The following is a 27,506-nucleotide window of genomic DNA, read 5'->3' on the forward strand; positions in this document are numbered from 1 at the left end:
TGAGTCTTTGATAAGCCCCCAGGGTCCGAAACACCAAGCCGTTCCTATAACAGCAGCGAAAACCCGTAATACACGCAAGATAACAACCTAGCAGATGAGGGAAAGGTGGAGTGTGTTCCTCAAATGAAATAGAGGAATGAGAATATCCCGAGAAAACCCTCTACAGCGTCTTATATGTCCACCACAAATTCCATGAAGACAAAAAGGAATCGAATGCGAGCCATCTGGATGAAAAACCAGAGGCCTGATTCACCACAAAGTTTACACCTGAAGACCTATCTTTCCAAAGAGACTAGGTTCCAATTTTTCAAATTTGACATGATGAGAATGGAGAAAGTTACACAACGTAGAACTGCACGCATTCTATTCTTCACCTGACATAATTAGGAACATTAAATCCAGACGTTTGAGATGGGCAGGGCATGTAGCACGTATGAGTGAATCCAGAAATGTATATAGAGTGTTAATTGGGAGGCGGAGGGGAAAATACCTTTGGTGAGTCCGAGACGTAGATGAGAGGATAATATTAAAATTGATTTGAGGGAGGTGGGATATGATGCTAGAGACTGGATTAATCTTGCTCAGGATAGGGACCGATGACAGACTTATTTGAAGGCGGCAATGGACCTTCGTATTCTCTGAAAGCCGTAAGTAAGTAAATATATTACATGGAATCTGTCGTAGCTCAATTGTGACTCACTCGGGCGCCAAAAGATGGTGTCGGAGGTATCTTAATACGCATTTTAGAGTGTGTTTTTAATCAATATCTCAGAAAGTTGTTTCTGTTGGAAAGGAAGGTCTTCAATTCTTGTATATTTTGTTTGTAAATTGTAAAATTCTATTTCACAATTGAAGCTCTAAATTTGAACTTAATAAACTTTACAAATGAAAATTTGCATACTTTACAAGTGTTTTGTTTCACACTGAAGGAGTATTTTTTTTTACAAATGTGTAAATTTATTTGTAAAACTAGCACATATTCTACACTTTGTACAAAGGCATGTAAAGTTCGAAAGTGTAACAAATTATACATATATCAAATATTGATTTAATTAATTGATTTCATGAGTAACTAAACAGTATTGAGAGTTAAACTAAAGTAATATTGTAATGTTATCTATCAGTCGTTTTAATGAGTCAGGTGAAGATATTGAATTCAAACCAAGAAGACGTAATACTTTTCGGCCAAGAACTAGCACATTATCATATCACTATATGAAGAATTAAAGATTCGATACGATTTCCGATTCAATGCGAACACAGCTGCAAGATACAGGACATCATATCCAATACTCAAAAGGGTAAATTGGAGCCTAATTGAAAACAAATTTGTATTACTTTTCGTTGGATGGATACTTCGTGGCAGTTCCATGCAATAGCAGACATTTATGAACTTTATTCTAAGTATGCAGGCACCTTTTCCTCCCTCACCTTTGTCAAAATTGCAATACATTTTATTCTCTTCGGTAATTTGGAATAGAGTCATGGTAAATGATTCTGAATCTGTTCCATTTGGCAGTTATGGTCATTTGAATTGTAGGCCAAACGCATCACGAAACTCTAGTAGGGTCGTCAACGTAGCAAAATCCGGAGACTTTTAAACGTTTGTTGGCGATATTATATATTATCTATTGTTCCAATTAATTTAGCGAGCTTATATAACTCATTTCAGTCGGCCTGGTTGGTGCAGTTGGTATAGCGCTGGCCTTCTATGCCCGAGGTTGCGGGTTCGATCCCGAGCCAGATGGATGGCATTTAAGTGTGTTTAAATGCGACAGGCTCGTGTCAGTAGATTACTGGCATGTACAAGAACTCCTGCGAGACAAAATTCCGTCACACCAGCGACGCTGATATAACCTCGGCAGTTGCGAGCGTCGTTAAATAAAACGTAACACTAACTTATTTCAGGACAAAAGATAAGCATTACGTCATGGTAAAAACAAAGCAACTTCAACTTTGCTCCTCAGCGAATTTTCGTAATTGGGTAATTCATTATCGCGTCTGTAAATTTCTTCAGCTGACATTTATAAACCTTTTCATTCTTCAGAAATTAACAGGCCTTCATTGTGAAATAGAGTTTACAAATGTGTGAAATTTTACTTGTGATTTGTAAATTAATTACTAATTCCATAACGTTATGAAAGGAATTCCAGCGACGCGGCCAGATAGACGTTGTGGCAAACACAAGGAGACAGTGAGAGAGACAGGAAAGATGAAAATGAGATAGAGACTATAACAGATTTACACTGTCGAATACAAACAGAGATAACACATGCCAAGAATCATAATACTGAGTTTTGCAGGATCCTAAAACAGGCCTACTTGTTCATTAAAATAGGTGTGAAGCTATTGTTCGTGATGTCTTTTCGCATTATGCCATTATGTATGCATCTCATCCACGTTGAATAGTGTATGTAGTTCAAATAAGGAACTACAGTCACTACACACTGAAACATCTTGCATGGTCGGAGGTTCATAAAAAGTAAGATGGAATGCCAGTGAAACATGTATGGCTGAATCAGAAATATTGTTGTATTTTGCTTTCATCGACTTATCAACGAAAGTCATAGCTGAAAAAGCCGAGGATGCTGCTCTTCCATGCCCAAATCGGGGTGTTAAATGAAAGCATTTCCTTTATTGCCTACGTGTTGGACGTTCGGAATGACAGACTTCTTACACAGTGATTGGTGATGTAATGCGCAATGACTCACTGTTAGCTGGAATGCTTCCATTTCAGTGGTGACTAACACAGAATTATTATGATTTGGATAATGGAAGACATTAAAAGCAATCAATTTATGTTTAAAGTGCCACGGAGTTGTGTACATTTTTATTTTAGTATTGGGGGTCATACTATTCCCACAGCAGTCGCATTCTCAATCCACACCAACCGACTGCGCTAAGGTTCGCTATAGGTATACTCGGGTTGCGATCAAGCAACAAGCAACCCCACTCGTGTCAGAAACAACATTTTCTTCGCTTCGCCAACCAGTGATCGGAGAAATGTCATGCAATTTTAATGATAATGAAAATCGTGATAGAATGATGTAGATGTCTGACATGGAGAAGTGGAAGAATCCGAGAAAAACTGCAACTGCGACCTTGTTCGCCACAATTCCGCGTCATGCGTCAATGAAAAACTCCAGGTCAGTCCGAAACTCGAACCCGAACCGCTTGCGTAACATATCGGTGATTTCAGTCCACGCAGTCACCGCATGGGCGAGTTGCGTTAGGCATTATTCTGGAAGAGAGAATACACTCACCAGGTTTCTCTATTACAGTAGGCCTAGATAAACTTTTCATTCTGTTAGTCAATCCGTCAAACTCTGTCGTTTTCACATCTACATTTAGGCCACATACACAAAGCAAACTTAAATTTTAACTTGAAGTTGGCATGAAAGCTAAAAACCACGTCATTAAATGCAACCTTCACAATATGTTTATGTAGAAGTAACCGTACTGACGTTTGACGTTAACTTGGAAGCTTTATAGCTCCAAACGTTTATGCTTAAGTTTACGACACTGACGCGGTAATGGAGGATCGAGAATAAACACAGAAACGAGTAACAATCGACAATCGTATCTTCAAACGCATTTTCAGTTATGTAAGTTACATAGAAATCAACAACACAATATAATTTCCTTCGAGTGTCACTATTATCGAACATATTTTACTACACAGAATGAAAGAAAAAAAATACGTTACAGCAAAATAATTAATAAATTAATTTCTCCCCACAATTCCATTCGAGAATCAATAGAATTAGTCACTACTTACGTAAATGTTCATGTAAACTCAGATATTTTTATTTGTACCATTGTCTTCGTTTAACTGGTTACGTTTAAATTTCCATTTCGAGGACTAAGAGAGAACTCGTCATTCATCCATAAAAATAAAACTAAAAAAAAATGATATCTATTTTTATCTATTTCTGTTATCTTAATGAAAATGTCATTATTTACAGTTATTCCAAATTATCCTGTTAACAAGTTTTATACTCCGTGTGCGCCCACGTTTTGCCGGCATGTTACGAACTGTTGAATGATTCGGAGTGTTATAAACAGGAAACTGAACCCTCGATGTTATATATACATGACAGACATCATTTACAATTCAACTAATGGTAACAATATTTAGAGAAATGAGACGAAACTACTTTCATTGACGTTTCACCAATGCAATTATAAAATAAATATTATAAAGTACAGTGGCGAAGTGGCAAAATATCCATCGCCTAGCAATATTGATTCATTACAAATCTGATTTTGTTTCTGATTGTGAGAATAATCTTTAAACTAAACTGCAAAGAATTTGTTTGCTGATACGGGATGAAGAATTATGTATGAAATAACCGCGGAGCGGAGGGTACCTACGCATATTGAAACATACCCTAAATAAGGGTTAATTTATTTTTTGTTATGTACAATTCAGGAGTTGAGAGACTTATTGTACGCTAACCTTCAAAACATCATTCTTTACACCAAACCGTTGTTCGGCGAGGCATAATTGCAGAGTACAAAATATGCAGGAATTGACATGCGGAGAAAATTTAGATTTTCAGAATGTTTATTGTCAAAAATACCGGTTATAATTATTTAACTTCACTTTAAAACATTGGAGAACAAATCTTAGAATTAAAATGCACTAAACTGCGTTTAATTCGAAGGTTTAACGATACCTATTGGTACGAAATTCGTTTAACATACACTGTTAAATTAATTATTTAAAGTTGTGTGAAATGTATAATGAAAAATATTACAATATTACTACTCTGATTCTATTACTAGAAATCTTAGTGACTTAAGAATGCAAAACAATTGGTAAAAGTTCTACATAAATTTAGAAATGGGTTCCGGTAAGAAAACACACTTAGGCCTATGTATATTATTAACATGTATCAAATGACGCTGCAAGTGGCATTATTATTTCATTTCATGAAGTGGAAATTCTTACGCCGAAGACATCATACTTAACTTCCACAAGACACACATGCAAATCAAAAGAAAACTGGAACATGTTCCAATCCACAGTCCAATTTTCTTATTAAAACAACTTTCAACTATAAGGGTCATAGCTTACATGTTCATAGAAATCGGTATCTTATTTTCCCTGGACCCATTTCTAAATTTAATGATTACCTTCCTCAAATATAAAGAAGTTAAATGTTAATGACAGCTTCACACTTACATCTGAGTCAGTGCTCTTAACAGGACAAACATCACCAGCATGCACATCTGCTTCCTCGGTAACTTCTTCCGAATTGAGTTGTATCTCAGTTTCAAACCCAGTCTCAGTCTCAGTCTCAGTCTCGATTTCAACAGCTTCACCCACCGTTGTCCAAGCCTCAACGTCATCATCCTCTACCGGTACATAAGCCTGTTCATTATCCAGGCCAGGCCCATTGCTGGCAGTACTCAGTTCCTCGTTTGAGACAAGTTCACTTTCACTTATTTCATTATCATCAGGTGGAATTACATCAATTTCTGGAATAGTCACATGGGGTTCGGTTGGGGCTTCTGTTACTTTGGAAGGGAACTCCTCGGATGTTATGGGGATCTCGTCATCATCTATTTCCAAGGTATCAAACACATTAGTTACTACCCGATCTACTGTCTCACACTCAAACTCCTCCATGCTGTTATTCACACCAACACTAACAACTTCATTAGTAGGAATTTCTGTGTTTCCCCCCTCTTCGTATTCACCTGAGCCAAAATTTTCATCCAGATTTTGCATAGGGTCAACTTCGACCGCCCCACCGCCATTGTTGGTGTCAGGCTGCAAGCACAGGAAGTCCGAGTCTGCACATTCACTCGAAGGCGTCTCTATGACGTCATTTGGCTCTGACTTGCTGCTATCAATTATAGTCGTGAAGGGATCAAACGTGGAAAGAGTGATCTGGTCAATTCCGTCCTTCAAGACTGACGAATCAGACTCTGAAGAGTCATGAGTTGTGGGTAACGGTTCGTGTGGACTGTCGCCTTCTATGTTGGGCTCCTCCTCCAAGAAAGGATCTGCCAGACCCTGTTCGTCAGTTCCATTGATCTGTGTATCATCAAGAGTATTGAAAAAGAACATATCGTTCCCAGTGAAACTTTGGAACGAGTGATTTCTTTCAGCCAAAATGAACTGCGTATTGATGTCAAGAGCTTCGTAATCTGTTTCATCATAATTTGGAGGGGAGACAATCGTTGGCGAGGATTTGACCGACGAATCACTGTTTTTAATCACATTTATGGTATCTGCACTTTCAATTTCCTCCATATTATCAGAGTAATTTGAAATTCGAGGAGAGAACTGAGATTCAATCAATTCTTTACGCAAGGCTAATTCTGATTCTATTAGTTCTTGGAGACTTGTCCCTTCTTCAGGTGAAGGAATGTTCAGTGTTAGATCTGATGAGTCTGGATTACTGGGAGGTGTGTTAGGAGTTTCAAGGGAATCTGCTTCTATGTGGCTCGATGTTAGTTCACACAGAGACACACCGCCAGCATTGCTGTTACTTACTACCTTCACAGTTTTCGCGACGTCAGCCATGGCTGTAAAAACCTGAAACACAGAAGTCAAATTGTCAGTAACGAGTTTCCTATCAATATTTAGTAAAACATTCATCAATAATTTCATTAAATGTACAAAATTGTATAATATAAATGGTTAAGTGTACGCTTCTATTAACCTACAAAAGTTAATTATAAAGAATCTGAAGAAACGGTACATTCGAACAAACTCCTGAGTTTGTAAGTAAAATATTAATTACCACGGACACACATGAGTAGTTCAATGAGGAAATGACTCTCATACGATATTTATATAATTACACTAAGCCTGTCAACAGGAAAGCCAATAGAATAGGATACAGGAATCAAATGTGAACATTTTCTGTAGTATCTTGAATTAACATTACTTCAGAAGTGAAAATGTGGTATTGTGAGTCTTGAAACATATTTCAATATTTCTCAGTTCAGCTACTACTTAGACCACTTTCACTGAAGCATTCACTTGCCAAGACAGTCATCAGAGCATTTTTACATAAAACCTCACACAAAATACAAATAGGCCTGAGTAAACAAGAGTATTTGTATGTAATCCAAGTCCCTTTACTAAACCTTAAACATGGAGATAAAGCCAATCTTCCAAACTTCGCGAATTCCTTTACTCAACACCAGTAACGCAGAAAGTCCGATCTATACCTCATCTTCCTTTTAACAACGCCGTGCTAAAAACTAGGTTATCTAGAGTAGATGCATTAGGTGATAGCGGGATGGTATTGGCGACATGAGGCCCAAAATTCGCCAGAGTTTACCTGAAATTCGAATTACAGTTGGGAAAACCTCGGGGAAAACTGAACCAGGCAATCAGCCCAAGCTGATATCAAACTTAGGCCCAAAGTTAACACCACACTAACAGGCAAACGCGCTACCGCCTGAGCTACGCTGGTGGTTCGATATTGCCCTATGCAGTTAAGAAAAGTTGGAATTGTCTACAATTACATTACTGACATGCTGTAAATAGCAACAAATCTACTGGGTGTTCATTTCAAAGTGTGTCATGACGTCACTGTTGATGAGTCAGAGATTTGAAGCGAGTTTCAGCTTTTATGTCAGAGAAGTTGCCTATTAATCAAGGCGTTCAATCTGAACTTAGAACGTGTACGGTATAACTTGAACGTCGTAGAAATAGATGGCGGTCTGTACGGTCTGTGTGTTACCATAACCTCTTTCGAACTGTGTTTTGCGCGGTCAAGTCGTACGCAGGGTATTTGTTATCATCGGTTGTGTACGGTAACATTCCACAATACAAATCAAATGCTTCGTGTCCATGTTGACCGTCGAAGTTAATGTCAACAAATACGTAAGTAATCGTCTTAACCCTCTCCCCATATCCCGACAGTAAGAAAAAACTCACCTCAATACATGTTTCGAAACAGTTCACATTCCTGCCACTACCGGCGTTACCGTATGTATTGGTAAGTACTCTTCAGAATGAACGCCGTACTTGCTAGGCAACTTCTCTGGCAGATAGGTAATACACATCTGCGGAAGTGTAGGAAGATTGAATTCTCTAGGCTCATCGACTAGCCACATGACGGCATACAGCGAGCCATGACACACTTTGAACTGAACACCCAGTAGAACCATATCACTATCACACGACGAGAATTACATAGGTCTTATACAATGTTTGGCAATGAACAAATTACATTTTAAACACTCAAACTTAGTGTCTAACGTGTAAACGAAAACAATTCGCAGAAAGTGCTTAAATAAGTTTATTTTTTTTTATTTTAGTAGGTTATTTTACGACGCTTTATCAAGATCTTAGGTTATTTAGCGTCTGAATGAGATGAAGGTGATAATGCCTGTGAAATGAGTCCGGGGTCCAACACGGAAAGTTACCCAGCATTTGCTCATACTGGGTTGAGGGAAAACCCCGGAAAAAACCTCAACCACGTAACTTGCCCCGACCGGGAATCGAACCCGGGCCACCTGGTTTCACGGCTAGAAGCGCTAATCGTTACTCCATAGGTGTGGACAAATAAGTTTATAATGCATACAAACGTGCACGTACTTCTAAGCAGAATCCGTGAATAACTTCGATTTTATCGCCAATAAAGACGTCTTTGATAATGGCACTCCAAGTGCAGCAACGTGAAGTAGGCCTAATTACATGCAAGGAATGAGATTTACGACGTTAGCAAATTAAGGGAGCATTTTTTCTTTTGTTAGTGGTTTTACAAAAGACGGAGCATCGTTCTTGAAATACATTCATTCTTTGTTTTGTGGTTTTAACGAAAGACGGAGTAACGCTTTTTAAATATGTTGTTCCATCGGTTAGTGGTCTTATCGAAAGATGAAGCTAAGTTTTCTAATGTATTCATTTATGCTTTGTTTAGTAATTTTAACGACACATGGACAACATCCCTAAAATGCATTTTTCCCCTTTGGTCTCTATGAAGCAACTTTTCTAAAATACAATTTTCTCTTGTTTTGTGGTATTAATGAAAGATGTAGCTACATTTCTGAAATAAATTTATTCATCCTTTAGTCAACGACTTCGACAATATATGGAACAATTTTTTTATTGTATTGGCTTGCGATTTTATCGGAATATGAGCAAAGTTTTTGAAATCGATTTATTTTTGTTGGCAGTTTTAATTAAATGAGACAACGTTTTCGAAAGTGCATTCTTTTCTTTGGGTGTTGATTTTAACGGTAGATGGTGCAACGTTTTTGATATGCATTTTTAGTTTCAGTTATAATTGACCAAGTATGTAGCAACATTTTTTTTAAACATTCTGTTTTCTTAGTAGTTTTACTGATAGATGAAGGAACGTTTTTGAAATGCACTTCTTTTTGGTTGCTAATTTAAGTAAATATGAAGCAACGTTTCTGAAATTTCTCTCCTTGGTTAGTCGTTTTAAAGAAAGATGGAACAAGGTTTTTGAAATGCTTGAAATGGTTCACTTGCCACAATTTTGAAACTGTTGGAGTGGTATCATTTTTGAAGATTACTGCAATAAGATAACACGATAGCACTTTCAAAATGCACAAATTAACTCAAGCACATTCAACTAATGAATGCGTTATAAAAACCGTTCCATAAATAAAAACAAAGCTGCCATTCAACAACAGTGAGTTCGATTGAAAGTGGGAGCATAATTAGCAGGAGCAGGCAATAGTACAGGGACATCATTTTATTTTTATTTCAATTTTTATTGTACCTGAGTTTTTGAATGTACTTCACTCCCACCCCTTCTACTAATGAAGTTCAACCGTCCTCCACACAGATCCAAGACCGCAATTTCAGTCATAATAGCCTTACGGTCATAGTAAACAGTATGTTCCAAAAATATGTTCGCGTTTTCCCGTGACGAAAGAGCTTTCAATATTGAATCATTTTCACAAAGCTACTGTCGTCCATTTGCCTGCGTCGTATCCCGGTTTCCCCCATCAGCTTTTATTCGCCAGCTAGTGGCTGGGTTGTCTTAGCTCTTTTCTGAGAACATTAATTTCTGTTAGGAATTGATCTACGTAATATTATACAACTGTTTAAAATAACTTAAATAAAAGGGCCTCGTTAAGTAATTAACTGTCACGTGATTTCCTCTCTACGACCCTACGACATAACCACTTGGACGGACAGTAGATAGAATGTCTGAGTAATTTTATCTTTTCTGATCGGGCAGAAGTGAAGATTGAATTTACAGTACGTAAGGTACCCTTTTATAGAGTAGTTACAGAATTATTTCAACATGGTTTACTGGTACGAAGGACGAAACTGGTAATTGGAATTAGGTACAATAGCCTATAGTGCGATAATATGCACATTAGAACTAAAGCCTGTATCGAAATAAACGGCCACCATTTTAAAAAAATGTGTTTAAATATCCATATTATGATTATTTTTTCAATTTAACTTCATTCTCTATATCGTACGCTAATGTGCTGTAGACAGTATAATATACACTGCATAATGAATACCTCCACATGGAGGTGAGTAAAAACACTCATTGTTAATATTGTACTGTATTTTGATTAAACAAAAAGCTAATGAAAATAATCAAATTCAAAAGCGCAATATTTCCTAGTTTACGCAAATGGATGAACTACTTTCCTTCCCTCTATACCTAGTAAAGTGATCTGTTTGTATATTATGCCAGTATCATCGAACTCCAGTCGTGGAAGGGGGTAGGAAACGGCGTTGATCCAGAGGTATAGGCAAGTTAATATTAAAAATGTCAGTAAAAATAAAATGATGTCCCTGTATAATACCAACACGTATTTGTTTTTGTATTAATTTGCACGATGCTGTAGGAGAAGGTTGATTTTTTCCTTTTCGTTATTCAACGACTGTATCAAATACTAGGTTATTTAGCGTCTATAGGATTGGTGATAGTGAAATGGCATTTTGTGAGATGAGACCGAGGATTCGCCATAGTTTGCCTGACATTCGCCTTACTGTTGAGAAAATCTCAGAAAATACCCAACCAGATAATCAGCTTAAGCGGGAATCGAACCCGCGCCCGAGCGCAAATCCGGATGGGCAGGCAAGCGCCTAAGGCGACTGAGTTACGCCCGGCCGGGTTGATCTGAGACACGTGGGGATGCAGGCATGTATTCTAGACACGCAGCGAGATAATAATAATAATAATAATAATAATAATAATAATAATAATAATAATAATACCATTTTGAAAGATTCGTCTTAATTCGGTCTAGTGACACTATTACATTCTGAAGCAAACGTGTCCGGTGATCAGGACAAATTCTCCGATAGTCGAGCATAAGGGCTTAAGTCATTATTTTTGTGATATAAGATTTCCTTCATTAAACCAGTTTGTTTTGTATAAGAGATCCTAAAACCAGTGACGTCACAAAATAAAGAAAATCATGAAATAGCCGAAACATGTCACTTTTCGGATTTACAGCAGTTGTTTAAATCTTCGAAAATTCTTCCTGTAAATTTTGCATAAAGTGACTTAATCCTTTTAGCCCGCCCACCAGTAAACTGTTCACACAGTTGACTCCCCACATTGGTCTGTTAGTTGTTGGGACAAAGTCGTGCACTTTTATGCACCGGTTAATAATCAATACAACTTTGCGAATGATTAGATAAAGACAAATTAATAATGAACTGTATCGTGAATATGACAACCAGTTTCATTATAAGCTTTACGTCTTGTTCCACAACAATTCAGTTCCAGTTTATATACATCTACTATTTCTTATTCAAAATATAGGCCCAAATAATAGTACATTATGTAACGAGCCTATAATGATAGTAATTAAGAAAGCGAGTATGGATGTTTATGAAACGAGCGCAAGCGAGTTTCATAATTTTCATACGAGCTTCTTGATTACCATTATAGGCGAGTTTCATAAGACTTTTTATGCTCGACCATATTTCTAACTTGAAATTATTCAGATGTATACATTTTATTTATATCTGACAAGATCGGAAGTGACCTTGTTCTAGGTCGTGAATTGTGAGATGTGCGCAGACGCGAAAGTATTGATTTTTTCCGAGGAACAATAATGTCATTGAGCTTGATGTAATCCCGTTAAACTTGATATAACCTTGATTATTGAATTCGACATTGAAAAACGAGATAACAAATTGAATTTATTTGAATATTATTTACAATTAACGCTAATTATTATAGTAACAGAACATAACCTTCTGCGACAGTATTGGATTTCCAGCCTCCGTGACTTTTCGCTAATTCTCTTTCGATTGCATATCCGAGAATAATCGATACTTGCGGTTTTATAACGGTACAAAGCTGACTTGTCATTGGCTGAACACCTGTACGCTGAGTTACATTGGCTGAAAACACCTGTACTTTAATGAGTAGGTGTATTTAATGACATGCATTAAAGGACTGCTACCAGGTGTATAATTACTACATTTCGGCATGGTCGAGCATAAAATAATTTAATAAGCACAAAAAAGACTAATTGCTATTTTCTGAAATACAGCCTCTGACGCGGTATAGTTGTAATAAGCGGGACTCGTGGTCCGAGGCTGGAATCGGGTGTGGGTTCGATTCCAGCTGGGGCTGATTATCTGGTTGAGTATTGGTTTTCCCAAATATAAGGCGAATATCAGTTACGCCTAATCCAAGGTGAATCCCACACACATCTCGTCAAAAGCAATTTTGCTAATAAATTCGTCGAAGCTGGGCAACATCATCTCCGTATCGATTAACAATTTATTTATATAACGTAAAGTTTTGTTTAAAAATATTAGACTTACGTCACTACATCCATTACAGAATCACAAAGAATTTATATTTTTAAATTTAAGGTAAGGTTACCGGAATTTTTCACAACTTCCGGGGACAGATATAGACAGTAGTCCCTAATTATGCAAGAACGCCAGGTTCAGGCGCCTTCCTTCTGCGCAAAAAGTGGTAATGGCTGAACAAAAGGCAATCAATATTGCCCACAATGAACTAAACGTTTCCAAGGCCACCTCCCACTGTATCCTAAAAATACTTACTGTTGATAGAAAACGATGGAGCCAAAAACTTAAAAAATTGTGAAGATTTAAAGAATTGTGCAAAACTTCATCTCAAGAATGACTAGTGATGAAAGCGGGAGATGTAGGCTAATAGATGCTAAGTGCATTCATATTACTTATACAGTAGCTCTGTATGTGCAAATTCTTTATTTCCTAAAGCGATAAGAGTTATGTTAAATTGTTAAGTAGACCTAATACACAAAGCTTTTATAATTGAATCCTATAGATTCAAAATCACCTATAACATTCACTTTCACAAATTAAAGGATTTTGACAGTAACTGGTGGCAAATAGAGGGAATTTTCAACCTAACAGTGACTTTTAACAAACTTTTTGCTTTAAATTTAGTGGATTTTTGAATTAAAATTATATAAATCATTATAATTCATTATTAGCAACCAGTATGTGAGCATAACTCAATCTTGAACAAAATGGTCTTTAGGGGGTTTTGAGTCTAGAGGATTCAATTAAACTATGCCTACTTAAGGGGAGGCAGAGGTGAATATTTCAAAATCCCCAAAATTTATCCGATTTGTTTGAAATTGATCACGGATACTAAGTATGTTATTAGTAATGGACATACCAAGTTTCAACTTTCTAAGTACAATAGTTCTGTAAATATTAATAATTTTATAAAACTTTATGTCGTTTGATATAAAATGCTCCATGCACCATATTGTAAGAAATTTTCAACATTTCTTTTTATTTATATGTTCAGAGAAGGTATATAAATAATGATAAGTATTAGTTTATTATGGGAATAATATAGTAATACTGTTATCTTGGTTTTAATTTCATACTTTTTAGGGCACAAAATTAAAAACTAACATCGGAATATCAAAATAAAGATAATAAAAGTGGAAAAAATCAAATTTTCATTTTTTCTTCAGTTTTGTTCGAAAATTTCACCTCTGCCTCCCCTTAACCAGCTCTGGACGGAAACTATTGATTGCGGGGAAGCGAAACTTCATGTGAACATTTAGCAGTGCATACGGAAAAGAAAATATGGTAAACAGACAATTGCGTTTAAAGCAGCTGTATTCGAAGCATGCTTTTCCTTGAGAGGTGGGGTAACAGTTCGCAGTAATGTTCGTCTGTCAGTTGCACGTCCTTGAACCTTCGGCTCTCATCTCTTGAAAGAAATGCGAGCCGTGATAAAAACAACCCGTGAAGCCGTAAAAGTCACTCTCCCACTGCAGAGACATTTCATTAAATTACATTTGCGGTCGTAGGTCTCCAAATTCGGCAATTCTGAGTGTTCACTTCGCCATCCAGAGAGAGGCGTGTTTCATCACTCCACGGGGTAGTCAAGGCCAGGAGTTTTCTCTAATACTGTCCCAATTTTTACTTCACTGTGCCTTTAAATTTACTCTTTGCCGCTCGTTTTCCGAAACTTCAAATTGTACACATGTTTTTTCCCTGATAGCTCAAAAAGCTTGAAATATTTTACCATAAACTATAATAATAGCTCTAGAAATCGCCATAATATGGGTCATGAAAAATTTTAAGTAATAATGTATTCTATAAAAATTGAAGACAAAATTATTCCGAGAGATAAGTAAAATATTTCAATTTATGTTGTTCATACCGTTATTACAAACATTTAAAGTAAACATTATTTTTAAAAAATCTTATTTTATTTTTATTCTAGTAGGTTATTTTACGACGCTTTATCAACATCTTAGGTTATTTAGCGTCTGAATGAGATGAAGGTGATAATGCCGGTGAAATGAGTCCGGGGTCCAACACAGAAAGTTACCTAGCATTTGCTCATATTGGGTTGAGGGAAAACCCCGGAAAAAACCTCAACCGGGTAACTCGCCCAGACCGGGAATCGAACCCGGGCCACCTGGTTTCGTGGCTAGACGTGCTAACTGTTACTCCACAGCTGTAGACTAAAAAAATCTTATATTTTTTTTGGAATGGAGCCTAATTGGAAAATGCATTATTTCTTTGGATAATGGTTTTAACGGTAGATGGTGCAATATTTTTATACATTTTTTTAGTTTCAGCAGAAGAAATATACTGCAATTACGCCATATTTAATTTCACCAGGACTGAGATGTGAATATTTTAAGTAGGGTAGGCCTATATTTAATTTATACAATTGCAAAGATATACCTACACACTTAAGGAATCTAACCTTACTGTGCATAAAGTCGTGTTAATGCTGCGAAGTCACCACAGATTCAATAATATAGATTACTCTTCTTTTCCAAGTCCGTGTTGAATAATGTTACAGCTATTACATATTGCACTGAATCTTCGATCTTCTACCGCACATAACATTGATGAAATGAAACTGAGAGATGGAAAAACACAAATATACACGGGGCAGAAAATAAATATGTACACTCTGTCCCAAAAGTCATGATGGGGTTTCAGAAGATTATATTTTTTGAACGAATAGAAGTATGAATATAATATTGTTGCTAGATGAAAATAAAACTTTCAACATGTTTCATCTGTAAGTTCGAGGCACTGAAGAAAACAGAAGACTGTAACAATAGAACAAATGCAATAATTTTCATTGTTTCAATTAATTATACAAAATGGATGTCCAAAGAAAAGTGCAATGTATTTTGTCTCTGGCAAAATTTGAACTACCACAAGGCATCGACAAGAAGAAACCGGAAACAAGCGCAGGACCAAACTAGAAATCTGAAGATGCCATTAGACTAGACGTTAAGGTTAAATATCCTATTAGTTTAATTAATGCACGAGAGTTCTTTATTTAAGAAATGCGTTTTTTGTTTATATTACAACGTTTTATCAACTGCGATAATTATCTGCGTCTTTGTGAATGGCGGTGATAATGAGTCCTAGGTTCAGAGCCGAAAGTTACCCAGCCTTTGCTCTTAATGGGCTCAACCAGGTAACGTCTCCCAACCTGGATTCGAACCCGGGCCCGCTCGTTTCACGGTCAGACATGCTAAGCGTTACTCTACAGCTGTGGACACTTCAAGTGTTAAAAGTGTATAATCAAAATTAAAATCTTATAGTTGGTCTTTTATATCTGACACGTGTAGTTTTAATTTTAACAATTGCTCTACAGTCTACAGCCTTAACGTCTGATTTTTTTTATCGCCACCGATAACTGTGCTATTTTCGATTCCGTAATCCAATCCGTGCAATCAGCGCACATCTTCATTTCCGCGGACAACCACATGGATGAACAGGCGCGTGCAGAAACCACTTTCCCAAACTGAAGCGTTGCTTTAACGATGGACTAGGTCAAGGTCGGGCGCTTTCTTCCAATCAGTGTGCAAGTGTCACGTGGAGCGCAACCCACTTATTGCTGTTCTCAACGAGGACAGCACGAGTAGAAATGAACTCATTCTCGTCGCTGGATCCTCTCGAAATGCAGTGACTTCGCAGCTCCGGTCAGAGACGTCCGTCGTCGGCATGATTTTCGACCAAGTGAACACCTTCACCGAAGCCAAAAGTCACTATCACTACTGAAATCGTCACCAAAGAATTTCTGCTCCAAACGAGATACTTCTTTCTGTTGTTTAACTTGACAATTTCCACAATACTAGTGCAGAAAGCAATGGTGAACTACTGTGCTTTATCATACACAAAAGCATTAGTTTCCTTCAAACAAGAGACTAGTCTAGCGTCTTCCGAACTGTGAAAGGAAGTACGCCCGGCATAATTGCTGAGAGCTGCTCACATTTAAGTAGGTTGTCCGGTCATTTAGGCTTCGGTTTGCTGGTCGAACATCTCCGCCAATCGTAATCCTACACTTACAAGACTGTTTTATTTTAAAATATGAAAGTTGGCTCAGATTGCTAGTTTCGACTATCATCGATGTTTACCGATTCCAGTGTTTCCAACTTCGGGGTTTCCCCCCCAATTTGAGGGGAAATTGGGGGAAAAACACTTTTCCTGGGGGAGGTTTAGGAGATAAAATGTTAGGGGGATTTTCTGGGGAAAGATACATTTTAGAGGGGGTTTTTGGGGTGTTTTTCTAGAGTACGTCATCAGGTTTTATTTTTGAAATTAATTACATTGAAACTACTGTGTTGTGTAATTGAACAAAGAATATCATGATCATGAATCCTCTCTTCGGCTGGTATCGCATCTCTCTTTTTTCCTCACTTGCTCTCTTTATTACTCGTGTGATAATTATGACGTTCTCTCCCGCTCGTTGCACACGTATTCTTGTCTTGCTGAAGTCATGGCCTACACAACAATAGTGTCTGCAACAAAATGCAGTTAAACAATTTCCCCATTCTATATTTATGCTTTTGATACAAATGATCTTCATTTATTTTATATTCTACATATATGTTTTCTTAATTAGATTTCATTTGATACTAAATATTATACGCAACAAGTTCCAGTCACGTGAGCTATGAATAACATTTTTAGTTTGAAACTAGCTGTCTGCTTACCCGAGTAAAAATCGCCACTCAGCAAGATGCAAGTGTTATGGACTTTGAGTGTACTACGGCAATACTTGCAAGAAGCAACACAATGTTGTCCCGATGCATCAGGAGCCAACCAGTTCGTACTACGAGGACGAATTATGAGAAATCTAAAGAGTATTCTGTTCTATTGCATGTCAGTGTGCATGGTGTGTGGATATTTTTATATTCAATTGTATAGGCCTATGTATAATCACATTAGCTAATTTTTATGTTGTGTTTATCTAAGTACAAATTAAAAAAAAATAGGGGTGTTCTCTGAATTTTAGGGGGATTTTTGATATGATACAGGGAGATTTCTTGGTTGGCAATACTGACAGATTCTGAAGCAATTATCGTTGTGCACCGATCAAATAAGGACTATGTTCGAAGGCAGTATTTATCCACTACGGAATTAACAACTGTTTCATCAATAAAATCTCAAGACTGAACTCCTTAATATTGGCGCTATCGCGCGCAATCCTTTTAATGCCAGCCATAATTGAATCGTTCGTTGTTGAAAGGAACTAAGTCCACATTTTCGTCAATTTCATTTTTTTTATCGATTTGTAATGTAGAAAGCAAGCTGCATCTGTTGGTGTTGGAAAGAACTAATTACTCATATTCCTTGTGCTTTATTTGAGGTGGTCAATCTTGTCATTCGGTGTTGAAAGGAACTAACTCCTGTAGATAGTGTTTTTCAACACGGAACTACGAAGATTCCAGGTTGGCAGCCCTGTGCTAACAGTATATTCTGTCTCCAATATTTCGCGAGTTTTATGAGTGCAGAGACTGATTGTTGATTACTAGTTGTTTGTCGCATTAAATGTTTAGATTTGATTATTCTATACTTGATAACAGTATCAGATAATGGAAGACGGAATACACGAGAAATTGTAATCTTATTAGTCTATTACGGAAAACCTATCCTGAAGGGCGAGTTCCAATCAAAACAAGCAATCTAGGAGATGTGAGGAAAGTTTATCGTTATGTTACTACATCAGGACATAGCAAAGATTTCTATGATGAAATATTGCAATGGCCAACGGAACAAAAAAAAACCTACTTTATTGAAAACAGTAATTTATTTGTACTGTTGTTCTGTATTTACCCAAGAATAATAATATATTGGTTAATTCAATCAAATAATATGGATATTTTAAAAACTTTGTTTTGTTTTCTGAGTTATTCTCATTACAAAGATGTATGACTACTGTAAACATTCTTTGTATTTCGTGAAAATAATATTGTATGTTATAGTGCGCCATACAAGTAACATGTTTCATAGTTGATTTTTTTTTCTTAAGACTTGCAATACAGGTAATTTAATAAATTCCCATTTTGTTTTATAGGCCAAAATGTGTTTACATTTTTATAAATAGAGCATTTCCATGTTGAAAGGAACTAAGTCCAATGACGTGTTTTCTAGATTAGAAAGATTCTAATGACTGTGCGAATATTTTTAAGAGTTTAAACTAATTCTGTATGCCTATATTTTATGTGCACAATATATTTTGGTTTAATCTTCGATAGGTTACTCACAAAACAGTTTTCTTCGATTATCCCAAAACTTAAAAAAGTGGACTTGGTTTCTTTCAACAATAACCGATTCAATTACATAAATACCACACGCATGCTAAAAAAAATGCAGGTGTTTAAACATATGTACTTTCAACAATTATCATAAACCTGTGAATTTCTTTTACAGCTGACGGATATATCCGTACACTACTTTATATTTCCCATTTCACAATCATTAATTTTTCTCTAGATCTGTTTTCTGCAGCAACGTAATACTTTTGTTTCTCTTCAGAGTATGCCTTGCACACCGAAGTACAAACAATCGATGTAGGAAGCTCGCTAGAAAACAGAAGCCCCTCGATGGCGTAGACTGCGGTATATCGTTTGAAATGTTCGTCCATCGATCAGCGCTGTAAATGCTATTCCTCTTTTAAAGACAATGATGTTCACTTTCTCCGTAGGATTTCATTCTATACATATATAATGACACTTGTAGCTGGCTGCAAGGTCGAAGTAGGGGTGTTGCTCGATACTCTGCAGTAACCCCGTGTTGGACATCAACATCAATCCGTCCTGTCTTTATTCGGTAACATGCTCCGATCGCCATCTGTCAGCGTGCTGTAGGGGCTGGTCCAAGGACATGTAGGGTTGATTACTTAGCCAAGTCATCTGGTTTGGATCCCATTTTAGGCTGCACAATGGGGCAATAGAACCTAATTTTTAAGTCGTAGAAACAGGAGAATCTAGGTTGTGTTTGAGATGGCTGTCATGAAGTAAGTCCGGGTTCGAATCGAGGTCATGTCTGGGGTTTTTCAAAATCCATTGCGACACTTCTGGCGAACAAGTTTTCAGTTAATGTTTTTTTTTTTAAGAGTTTTTCAGTTTCTAATATATATCGACATTGTTCAGTCAAATTCTCTCCATTCCATTATCAACATTTCTCTGATCACCGGTCGGCGATGTGCTAAGAAAGTTGGTCCAGGAGCATGTAGGGCTGTCTACATGATATTCAGCGTGTCGTAGAACATTCGACCAGTGTGCGTGAGAATGCACCGAGGTAATTGTTTGCATAATGGTGGAGATGTTTGCGAAATGGAGCAGAAAATGCTCTATCAATATGACCCATCGATATAAAACGATCAATCAACACCTCACACTGATTAGAAAGAGACAAAGCTACAATTTTCAATGTCATTTTCGAAAATGTTGGCATTTATTCGGAAAAATTTATATTAATTCCAGAAAAAGTCGTTTTAATTTCGGAAATGGTAATTTAGATTTCGGAAAAAGTAAGTTCAATTTCGGAAAAAAAAAACAATCAACTTCGAAAAAAATTATGACCACAAAACAGATTCATGTGCATTCTCGTTGTGAGAAAATAATGCGAGAAGAATTTATTGGGTGCGAAATGTGTCGTTTAATTCCTTGCAGCTGCATGTTAAACCCAGTTGCACATATCTGGAGTGCTGAAAAGCCAGACATCAAGTGACGTCTGACAGAGACCTACGACATGTTGATGAAGGTTGATCCAATAGCTTTTTTTGACTGAATTTTGTATACTAATTAGAATTAATATTTCTGAGAAGCCAGACAATTCACTTGTTGATGCAGCACAATTGTGGTTTAACCTAAAAATTCTTAGCCAATTTCAGAACTTGGCAAATAATATGCATTCTAGGAAAGAAATGGTCATTAATATTTACAACTCTGAATGCTTGTCTTCATTTCAAGTTATAAGCTTACAAAAATAATTTTCAATTTATCTATAAAACACTTTTCCGAATTTGACATTAATTTATTCAAAATTCGACACTAGGTCTACTTTTTCCGAACTTCATTTCACCATTTCCGAAATTGAACCGATATTTTTCGGAATATAATTTTATCTTTCCCTAAATTGAAATTATATCTTTTCTGATATTGAAATAATTTTTCCCGCAAATGAGGTTTCCTTTTCTTTGTTGGTATGCCGGCCAGCAATTGGTAAAAATTATCTTCAATATATTTATGAATGCAGACGAAGACATGGACACCAGTATATTGAAAGTACAGTAGAACCCCGATTATCCGTCACCCTATTAACCGATTGTTGTATTATCCGTCTATCATTCTCCCCTATTTTTGTTACAGAAAAAATATTGAGTACTGCACAATACATTAGTACGTATTATTTTTTATAGAGAGTGATATTACAAGCTTTTGCCCTTACACATTATGATCTACTGCTCGAGTGACCTGTTTAATTTCTCTGCAAAACGTCTTCCATAAGTGCCAAAAGAATACAATATGTTGTGCTAAGTGTCGAAGAGAAGTGCATATAAGTGAGTGGTTTTGGAAAAGAGGAACTGTGGTTCATCTCACATCGGAATACGGGATTGGAGTTACAAATGTGCGAGATTTAATAACAAAAAAAAAAAAAAGGGTAAAGTGTAGGCTATAAATTACTTAAATCTAGAACATGAGACCTAGGTCTATACTTTTCCTATCTTTCCACAGAAATCCATCATAGAAAGTTTCTTTGACCTTTAGAAACCCGTCATTGACATTCATTCATTCATAGTGTTCTGTCACTGCAAACCCAGCATTCTCCAGTCTTTCCTATTTTCTGCCTTTCTCTTAGTCTCCGTATATGATCCATATATCTTAATGCCGTCTATTATTTGATCTCTTCTTCTGCCACGAACTCTTCACCCATTCACCATTTCTTCCAGTGAATCCTTCAGTAGGCAATTTCTTCTCAGTCAGTGACCCAACCAATTCCTTTTTCTCTTCCTGATCAGTTTAAACATTATTCTTTCTTCACCCACTCTTTCCAACAGAGCTATTATACTTAAAACTTCTGATCCACTACCTAATATGTTAAAACACATGACCACGGAGAAAATTACCGAAACTGCATTATGCAACACTTCATTTATGAAAGTCTTCTATAGTACGGATGATCCGGTTTTTTCGATTAACCGTTCAGCCAACCCCTTTCATTACCACGGATAATAGAGGTTCTACTGTACTCGTACCTATTACGTGTGTTTCGGTGTTTCCGAAAAATCGCGGAAAGAAGAGGAATTCGACGCGAACCGCGCTCGCTACATGCTATGGGCTTTTGTTAATGTGTACCTATTCAAAATTCAGAATTGGATTGGATTACATTTTGCGCTTAAGTTTTGTAAAAAGATAGGTTGTGGTGGAGAAACAACCACCCTACTGAAATGAATACGCTGTAGCCTACATGTTTTTGCATTTGCCTGAGGTGAGTGATGTCAGATTGTCCAGTTTCAAATTAAGAGCAATATTACTACATTCAAATGTACAGTGATTACAGTGTATGGGACTATAGAGCATCTGATATCCAAAACAGACTCCTCTAATGGAGACTGAATTGCGGAGTCTAGTAAAGTTCAATGGTGCAATATGGTCATTCTCGAAGCGACTTGCCTGCAGCTACTCTACAGGACGAGTTAAGGTCACAGCAAGACCGTTATTGTCAGTTCACTTTGCCGGGGGCGATAGTAGTAATAGCAAGGACATCACCATTTCACATTTACTCCAAAGGGTCAATCTCCTTTCTCTTTTTACACTAGTAACACTCGCTATGATCTTACCCAACACATCTGCAGTTCAATAACTTTTCTTCGCTGCTGCACTGACCACATGTGCTACTCAAATTAAAGTTTTGAGACTGGTAGCATGATATTTTCAACAAGCACCTCCACCCCGATACTTCTGTGCTATGCTGACACGTTCGGCAAGCACTCCACCCGATATTTCTGTGCCACGCTGATATTTCAAGCAAGTACAGTCTGTTCGAAGCCAGTGCAAGTCTGATACTTCAAGCAAACAGCTTCTAGAATATATTTCTGTGCTAAGTTTATATTTTCAGCAAGAACCTTCCTTCCCAATATTATGGTACTAGACTGATACTTTGAACAAGTGCCCTCTAGAATATATTTTTGTGCTAATTTGACAGTTCCAGCAAGAATCCTCATCTCCGATATTTCTATGCTAGATTGACAGTTCCACAAAGAATTCTCCTCCCCGATACATCTGCGCTAGGCTGATACTTCCAGTAAGCATCCTCTAGAGTCTAGAATATAAAGTTTCTGTGCTAAATTGATATTTCCAACAAGAACAATCCCCTCCCCGGTATTTCTGTGCTAGGCTAATACATCAAACAAGTACTTACTAGAATATTTTTCTGTGCTAGGTTGAGAGTTCCTGCAAGAACATTTATCCCCGATATTTCTGTGCTAGACTTTCCTATTTTTGTCATTGTTTCATTATGTATTTTGTGCGAGATCGTGCGTATTTGCTTGTTTTCCGCACAGAACCAATACGCGGTAAATGTGAAATACCACATTCAGTATTCCCAACGTAACATACATAACAATTTCCCTCTTCTTACCGCTTAAGCGCGACATTCATTTTACTGCTTTAGGCTTTTAACATATTATTCCTAGAGACGTTTAACACAGTAATAATTATAAATTGGAAACTTACCACTGCAATTTCACCTAAATTGCAATGTTAATTATTGTTTTTAAATATTTGCAAAATTAAGTAAAGTCTACTACTCCACGAAACTTATTGCATTCCTGATACAAGTAGCATTAAGGAAGCCGTGAAAAAATCAACAAGATTCCAGATGCCAATGTTATTACTGCAATATGTTATATAAATAATATTGTTAAAATATTAAAATGAAAAATAAATCATTACATAACCTTACCGTTTGTTTTAAGTTCGCATTTATAGACTGGGGGCAAAAAAAAAGACAGACGTATACCACGGCCTGCTTGAGTATAGTAATCACAGAAAACATTTTATAGCAACAATGTTGAAGAAAGAGATTTTGGTTTTCCGAAGTTGCCGTCATTAAACAGAAACCAACATGGAGATTTCATTGCAACTAATTAGAAATTAGTCTTTCAGGTATGTAATAAACGATCTTCGCACAAAATAATGTACGATACACGAGCGGTATGTTTGTTTTCATGTTCTCGGAAATTAAAAAAGCTCAACTACGTTTCGCTTTTTCAATCTTTTCCTCGACCATGAAAACGTCAACATACCGCTCTTGTAACGTATATTACTATTACTTCTGGTAGTGTGAAAGAGAAGGCCTCATGGCCTTAACTCTACCAGAATAAATAAATGAGTGAGCGAACGAACGAACGAACGAGCGAACGAAGGAACGAATAAATTATATCTCCAGCAAACATCCTCCTCCCCGATATTTGTGTTAGGTTGATTTTTTCTGCAAGTACTGCCTCCTCGGTATTTCTGTCAGAGTGACGCTTTCAGCAGGTATCCCCTGTGCGATATTTCTATGCTAGTCTAATACTTCCTGCAAGCAACCTCCTCCCCGATATTTTTGTGCTAGCACCCTGCTCTCCGATGTATTTGCGCTGAATTAATTCTTTCAGCATGTACTCCCCTCCCCAACATTTCTGCGCTAGGCTGATGCATCCAGCAAGCACCGCCCTCCCCAATATTTTTGTTAGCCTGATATCATCAGCAATCATCATCTTCTCGATATTTTAACATAAGATGCATGAAAGGTAAAGAGAAATAAATAATATTTCAGTTAAACAAGAAGAAATGTAATATATTTACCACAATACTGAAGCGAAAATGTGCTATAGACATAAGCGTAGCACAGAAAACAGAGAAATCGAATAGAGATGTGTGACTGTGGTCGGGCTTTGGTTTGAATCCCGCTTGGGTTGAGTTCCTGGTTGGTTCCCGCCCTCAAGACATTCTTCAGCTGTAAGGTCAATATCGTGTAACCCCATGGCGAATTCTTGGACTTATCTCTTTAAACACTATCTCGCTATCACCAATTTTACCAAGGTTAAATAACCGCTTTAACTACTTAAGCTGTTATATTTAATATTAATTACTTACAAATGGATTTTAAGGAACCCGAAGGTTCATTGCCGCCCTTACATAAGCCCGCCATCGGTCCCTATCCTGTGCAAGATTAATCCAGTTTCTATCATCATATCCCACCTCCCTCAAATCCATTTTAATATTATCCTCCCATCTACGTCTCGGCCTCCCCAAAGGTATTTTTCCCTCCGGTCTCCCAACTAACACTCTATATGCATTTCTGGATTCGCTCATACGTGCTACATGCCCTGCCCATCGCAAACGTCTGGATTTAATGTTCCTAATTATGTCAGGTGAAGAATACAATGCGTGCAGTTCTGCGTTGTGTAACTTTCTCCATTCTCCTGTAACTTCATCCCTCTTAGCCCCAAATATTTTCCTAAGCGCCTTGTTCTCAAACACCCTTAACCTATGTTCCTCTCTCAGAGTGAGAATCCAAGTTTCACAACCATACAGAACAACCAGTAATATAACTGTTTTATAAATTCTAACTTTCAGATTTTTGGACAGCAGACTGGATGATAAAAGCTTCTCAACCGAATAATAACAGGCATTTCCCATATTTATTCTGCGTTTAATTTCCTCCCGAGTGTCATTTATATTTGTTACTGTTGCTCCAAGATATTTGAATTTTTCCACCCCTTCGAAGGATAAATCTCCAATTTTTATATTTCCATTTCCTACAATATTCTGGTCACGAGACATAATCATATACTTTGTCTTTTCGGGATTTACTTCCAAACCGATCGCTTTACTTGCTTCAAGTAAAATTTCCGTGTTTTCCCTAATCGTTGAGTTAAACAGTGCTTTATCTTTAGTGATACTTAACTGAACTCTAAGGGCGTATTCATAGACATTCTTAGCTCGGGCTTCCGGTGGATAATCAGAGAACAAACGTTTTTCGTATTCATAAACCAGTGTTAGCGACATGATATGATATGATATGATATGATATGATATGATATGATATATGATATGATATATGATTTGATATGATATATGATATGATATATATTTCTATAAGAAATAATGAAAATCATCTGCGGCAGTCGCCTAAAAATAAAAGCTCATAAAATATTGTATTCTAATTTTCATCAAATCATCTCTATCATACACTTCGTAATTGCCTAATACTGTATTTGGTTAATGTTTTCAGGAGAGTTCTACTTTGCATCGACACGTGATCCTCTAAAACTGTGGTGGGGACAGTGTTTACTTTCCCACTCAAATAATGAGTTTTAGAGCAGCACAACAGCTGTACGTATAAAACCCTTCCTATCAGCAAGATTCGTTTCAACGGCCGCGCGTCGCAAGGAATACTATAAGCAAAAGTCCGGTTGCGGCTATGCAGGGATTCAGCAGAGATGGTGTTGTGAATTTTCGTAATCAGCATGTGTTTCGGTCCTAAGTGTAGTTCAGAATTGAAGCATTTCTATAGACAATGGATTAAGGAAATTATCTCCCGACCGCAAAGCGTCAACACTACTATCGCGCACAAGCGATTGCGTAGCGTGCGTGGACCATAGCTCATATCGGTCTGAGTAGAAGTCAAGAAAAGAGGGCAGAATATTTCAGAATAACGTTTAATTTTGGAGAGCACCTTTTAATAGTAATTTACATTAATTGATTGTGGTTTATTGAATCACCATCTCCGTGACCGGCATGACAATGTGGCAGTCTTCGCCACAGTTGCCGCTTCCCATGGGAGACATTTTGTTCATCCAGTACTTTCACCGTTCTCTTTTCTATTCGGAGTATATTACAACTTACTTATTTATGGCTTTTAAGGAACCCGGAACCTCTGTTCGGGTTATGCCCTATTTAAAATCTAAACATTACTGTAGAAACTGGGTCTGTCTTGTAGGAACTACATCAAGCCTCTTCCGCCATCTATACTTGTAACATTTATGCTTTCAGGCATCAACTCGGGAAAGAACTTCATTTTGTTAGTTCCTGTTCTTTCTGCCAACTTGCAGGTTTCGTATGTTACCATTTTATGGCCCTACATAAAATTCGGAAAATGGAAATATCGTAAATGTCGCCATCATTCTACAGAGTTAAATTGGCAATAAGATTTACTGGGTACTTGACAGCCTACTATTTTGGAATTTCCGGAAAGAGTGAGAAGAAAGTCCTAAACACTTGAAAAGAGTCTCAGGCTGTGTAGAACTCTGAAGTTACCGAGCTAGTCAGAAACAACAGATTCAATTGCAAGCTGTTATTAATTACTAGCAATTATATATTCCAGTTCAGGTTTTTTCAGTTAAACAGTGCTTTATCTTTAGTGATACTTAACTGAACTCTAAGGGCGTATTCATAGACATTCTTAGCGCGGGCTTCCGGTGGATAATCAGCGAACTAACGTTTTTCGTATTCATAAACCAGTGTTAGCAATATATGATATATGATATGAATCCTGTACAAGTAACCAGTCGATAGCCGGGGCTAGTTTAGCACGTTCGTAGCACGGGCTAGCGAAATGTCTATGAATAGCACCCTAAGTGTGTAACACGGTGAAAAATAAAAAACTCCACACCACGCCATTAAGCATTACATAAATGTTAAATTAATATTTTTAAATAGTAACAATAACAACAACAACAATAATAATAATAATAATAATAATAATAATAATAATAATAATAATGTATCCTTTGAAGTGC

The 27,506-nt window shown here is 37.0% G+C and overlaps 1 protein-coding gene across 31 annotated transcripts in view; it reads right to left on the reverse strand.

Moving 5' to 3' along the window:
• Positions 1–27,506, reverse strand: part of LOC138707444 (titin homolog) — a 421,318-nt gene that overhangs the window by 107,128 nt on the left and 286,684 nt on the right. For 24 of the 31 annotated variants that reach the window (XM_069836869.1, XM_069836871.1, XM_069836870.1 and 21 more), the window contains one exon: positions 5,189–6,550. In XM_069836869.1, coding sequence (XP_069692970.1) covers positions 5,189–6,538 — 1,350 coding nt within the window. In that variant the 5' untranslated portion in view covers positions 6,539–6,550. The remainder of the gene's footprint in view (positions 1–5,188; positions 6,551–27,506) is intronic. The other 7 variants (XM_069836899.1, XM_069836900.1, XM_069836901.1 and 4 more) reach the window with 2 other exon arrangements.

Source organism: Periplaneta americana, chromosome 10 (genome assembly GCF_040183065.1).
Source record: "Periplaneta americana isolate PAMFEO1 chromosome 10, P.americana_PAMFEO1_priV1, whole genome shotgun sequence".
Lineage (NCBI taxonomy): Eukaryota > Metazoa > Arthropoda > Insecta > Blattodea > Blattidae > Periplaneta > Periplaneta americana.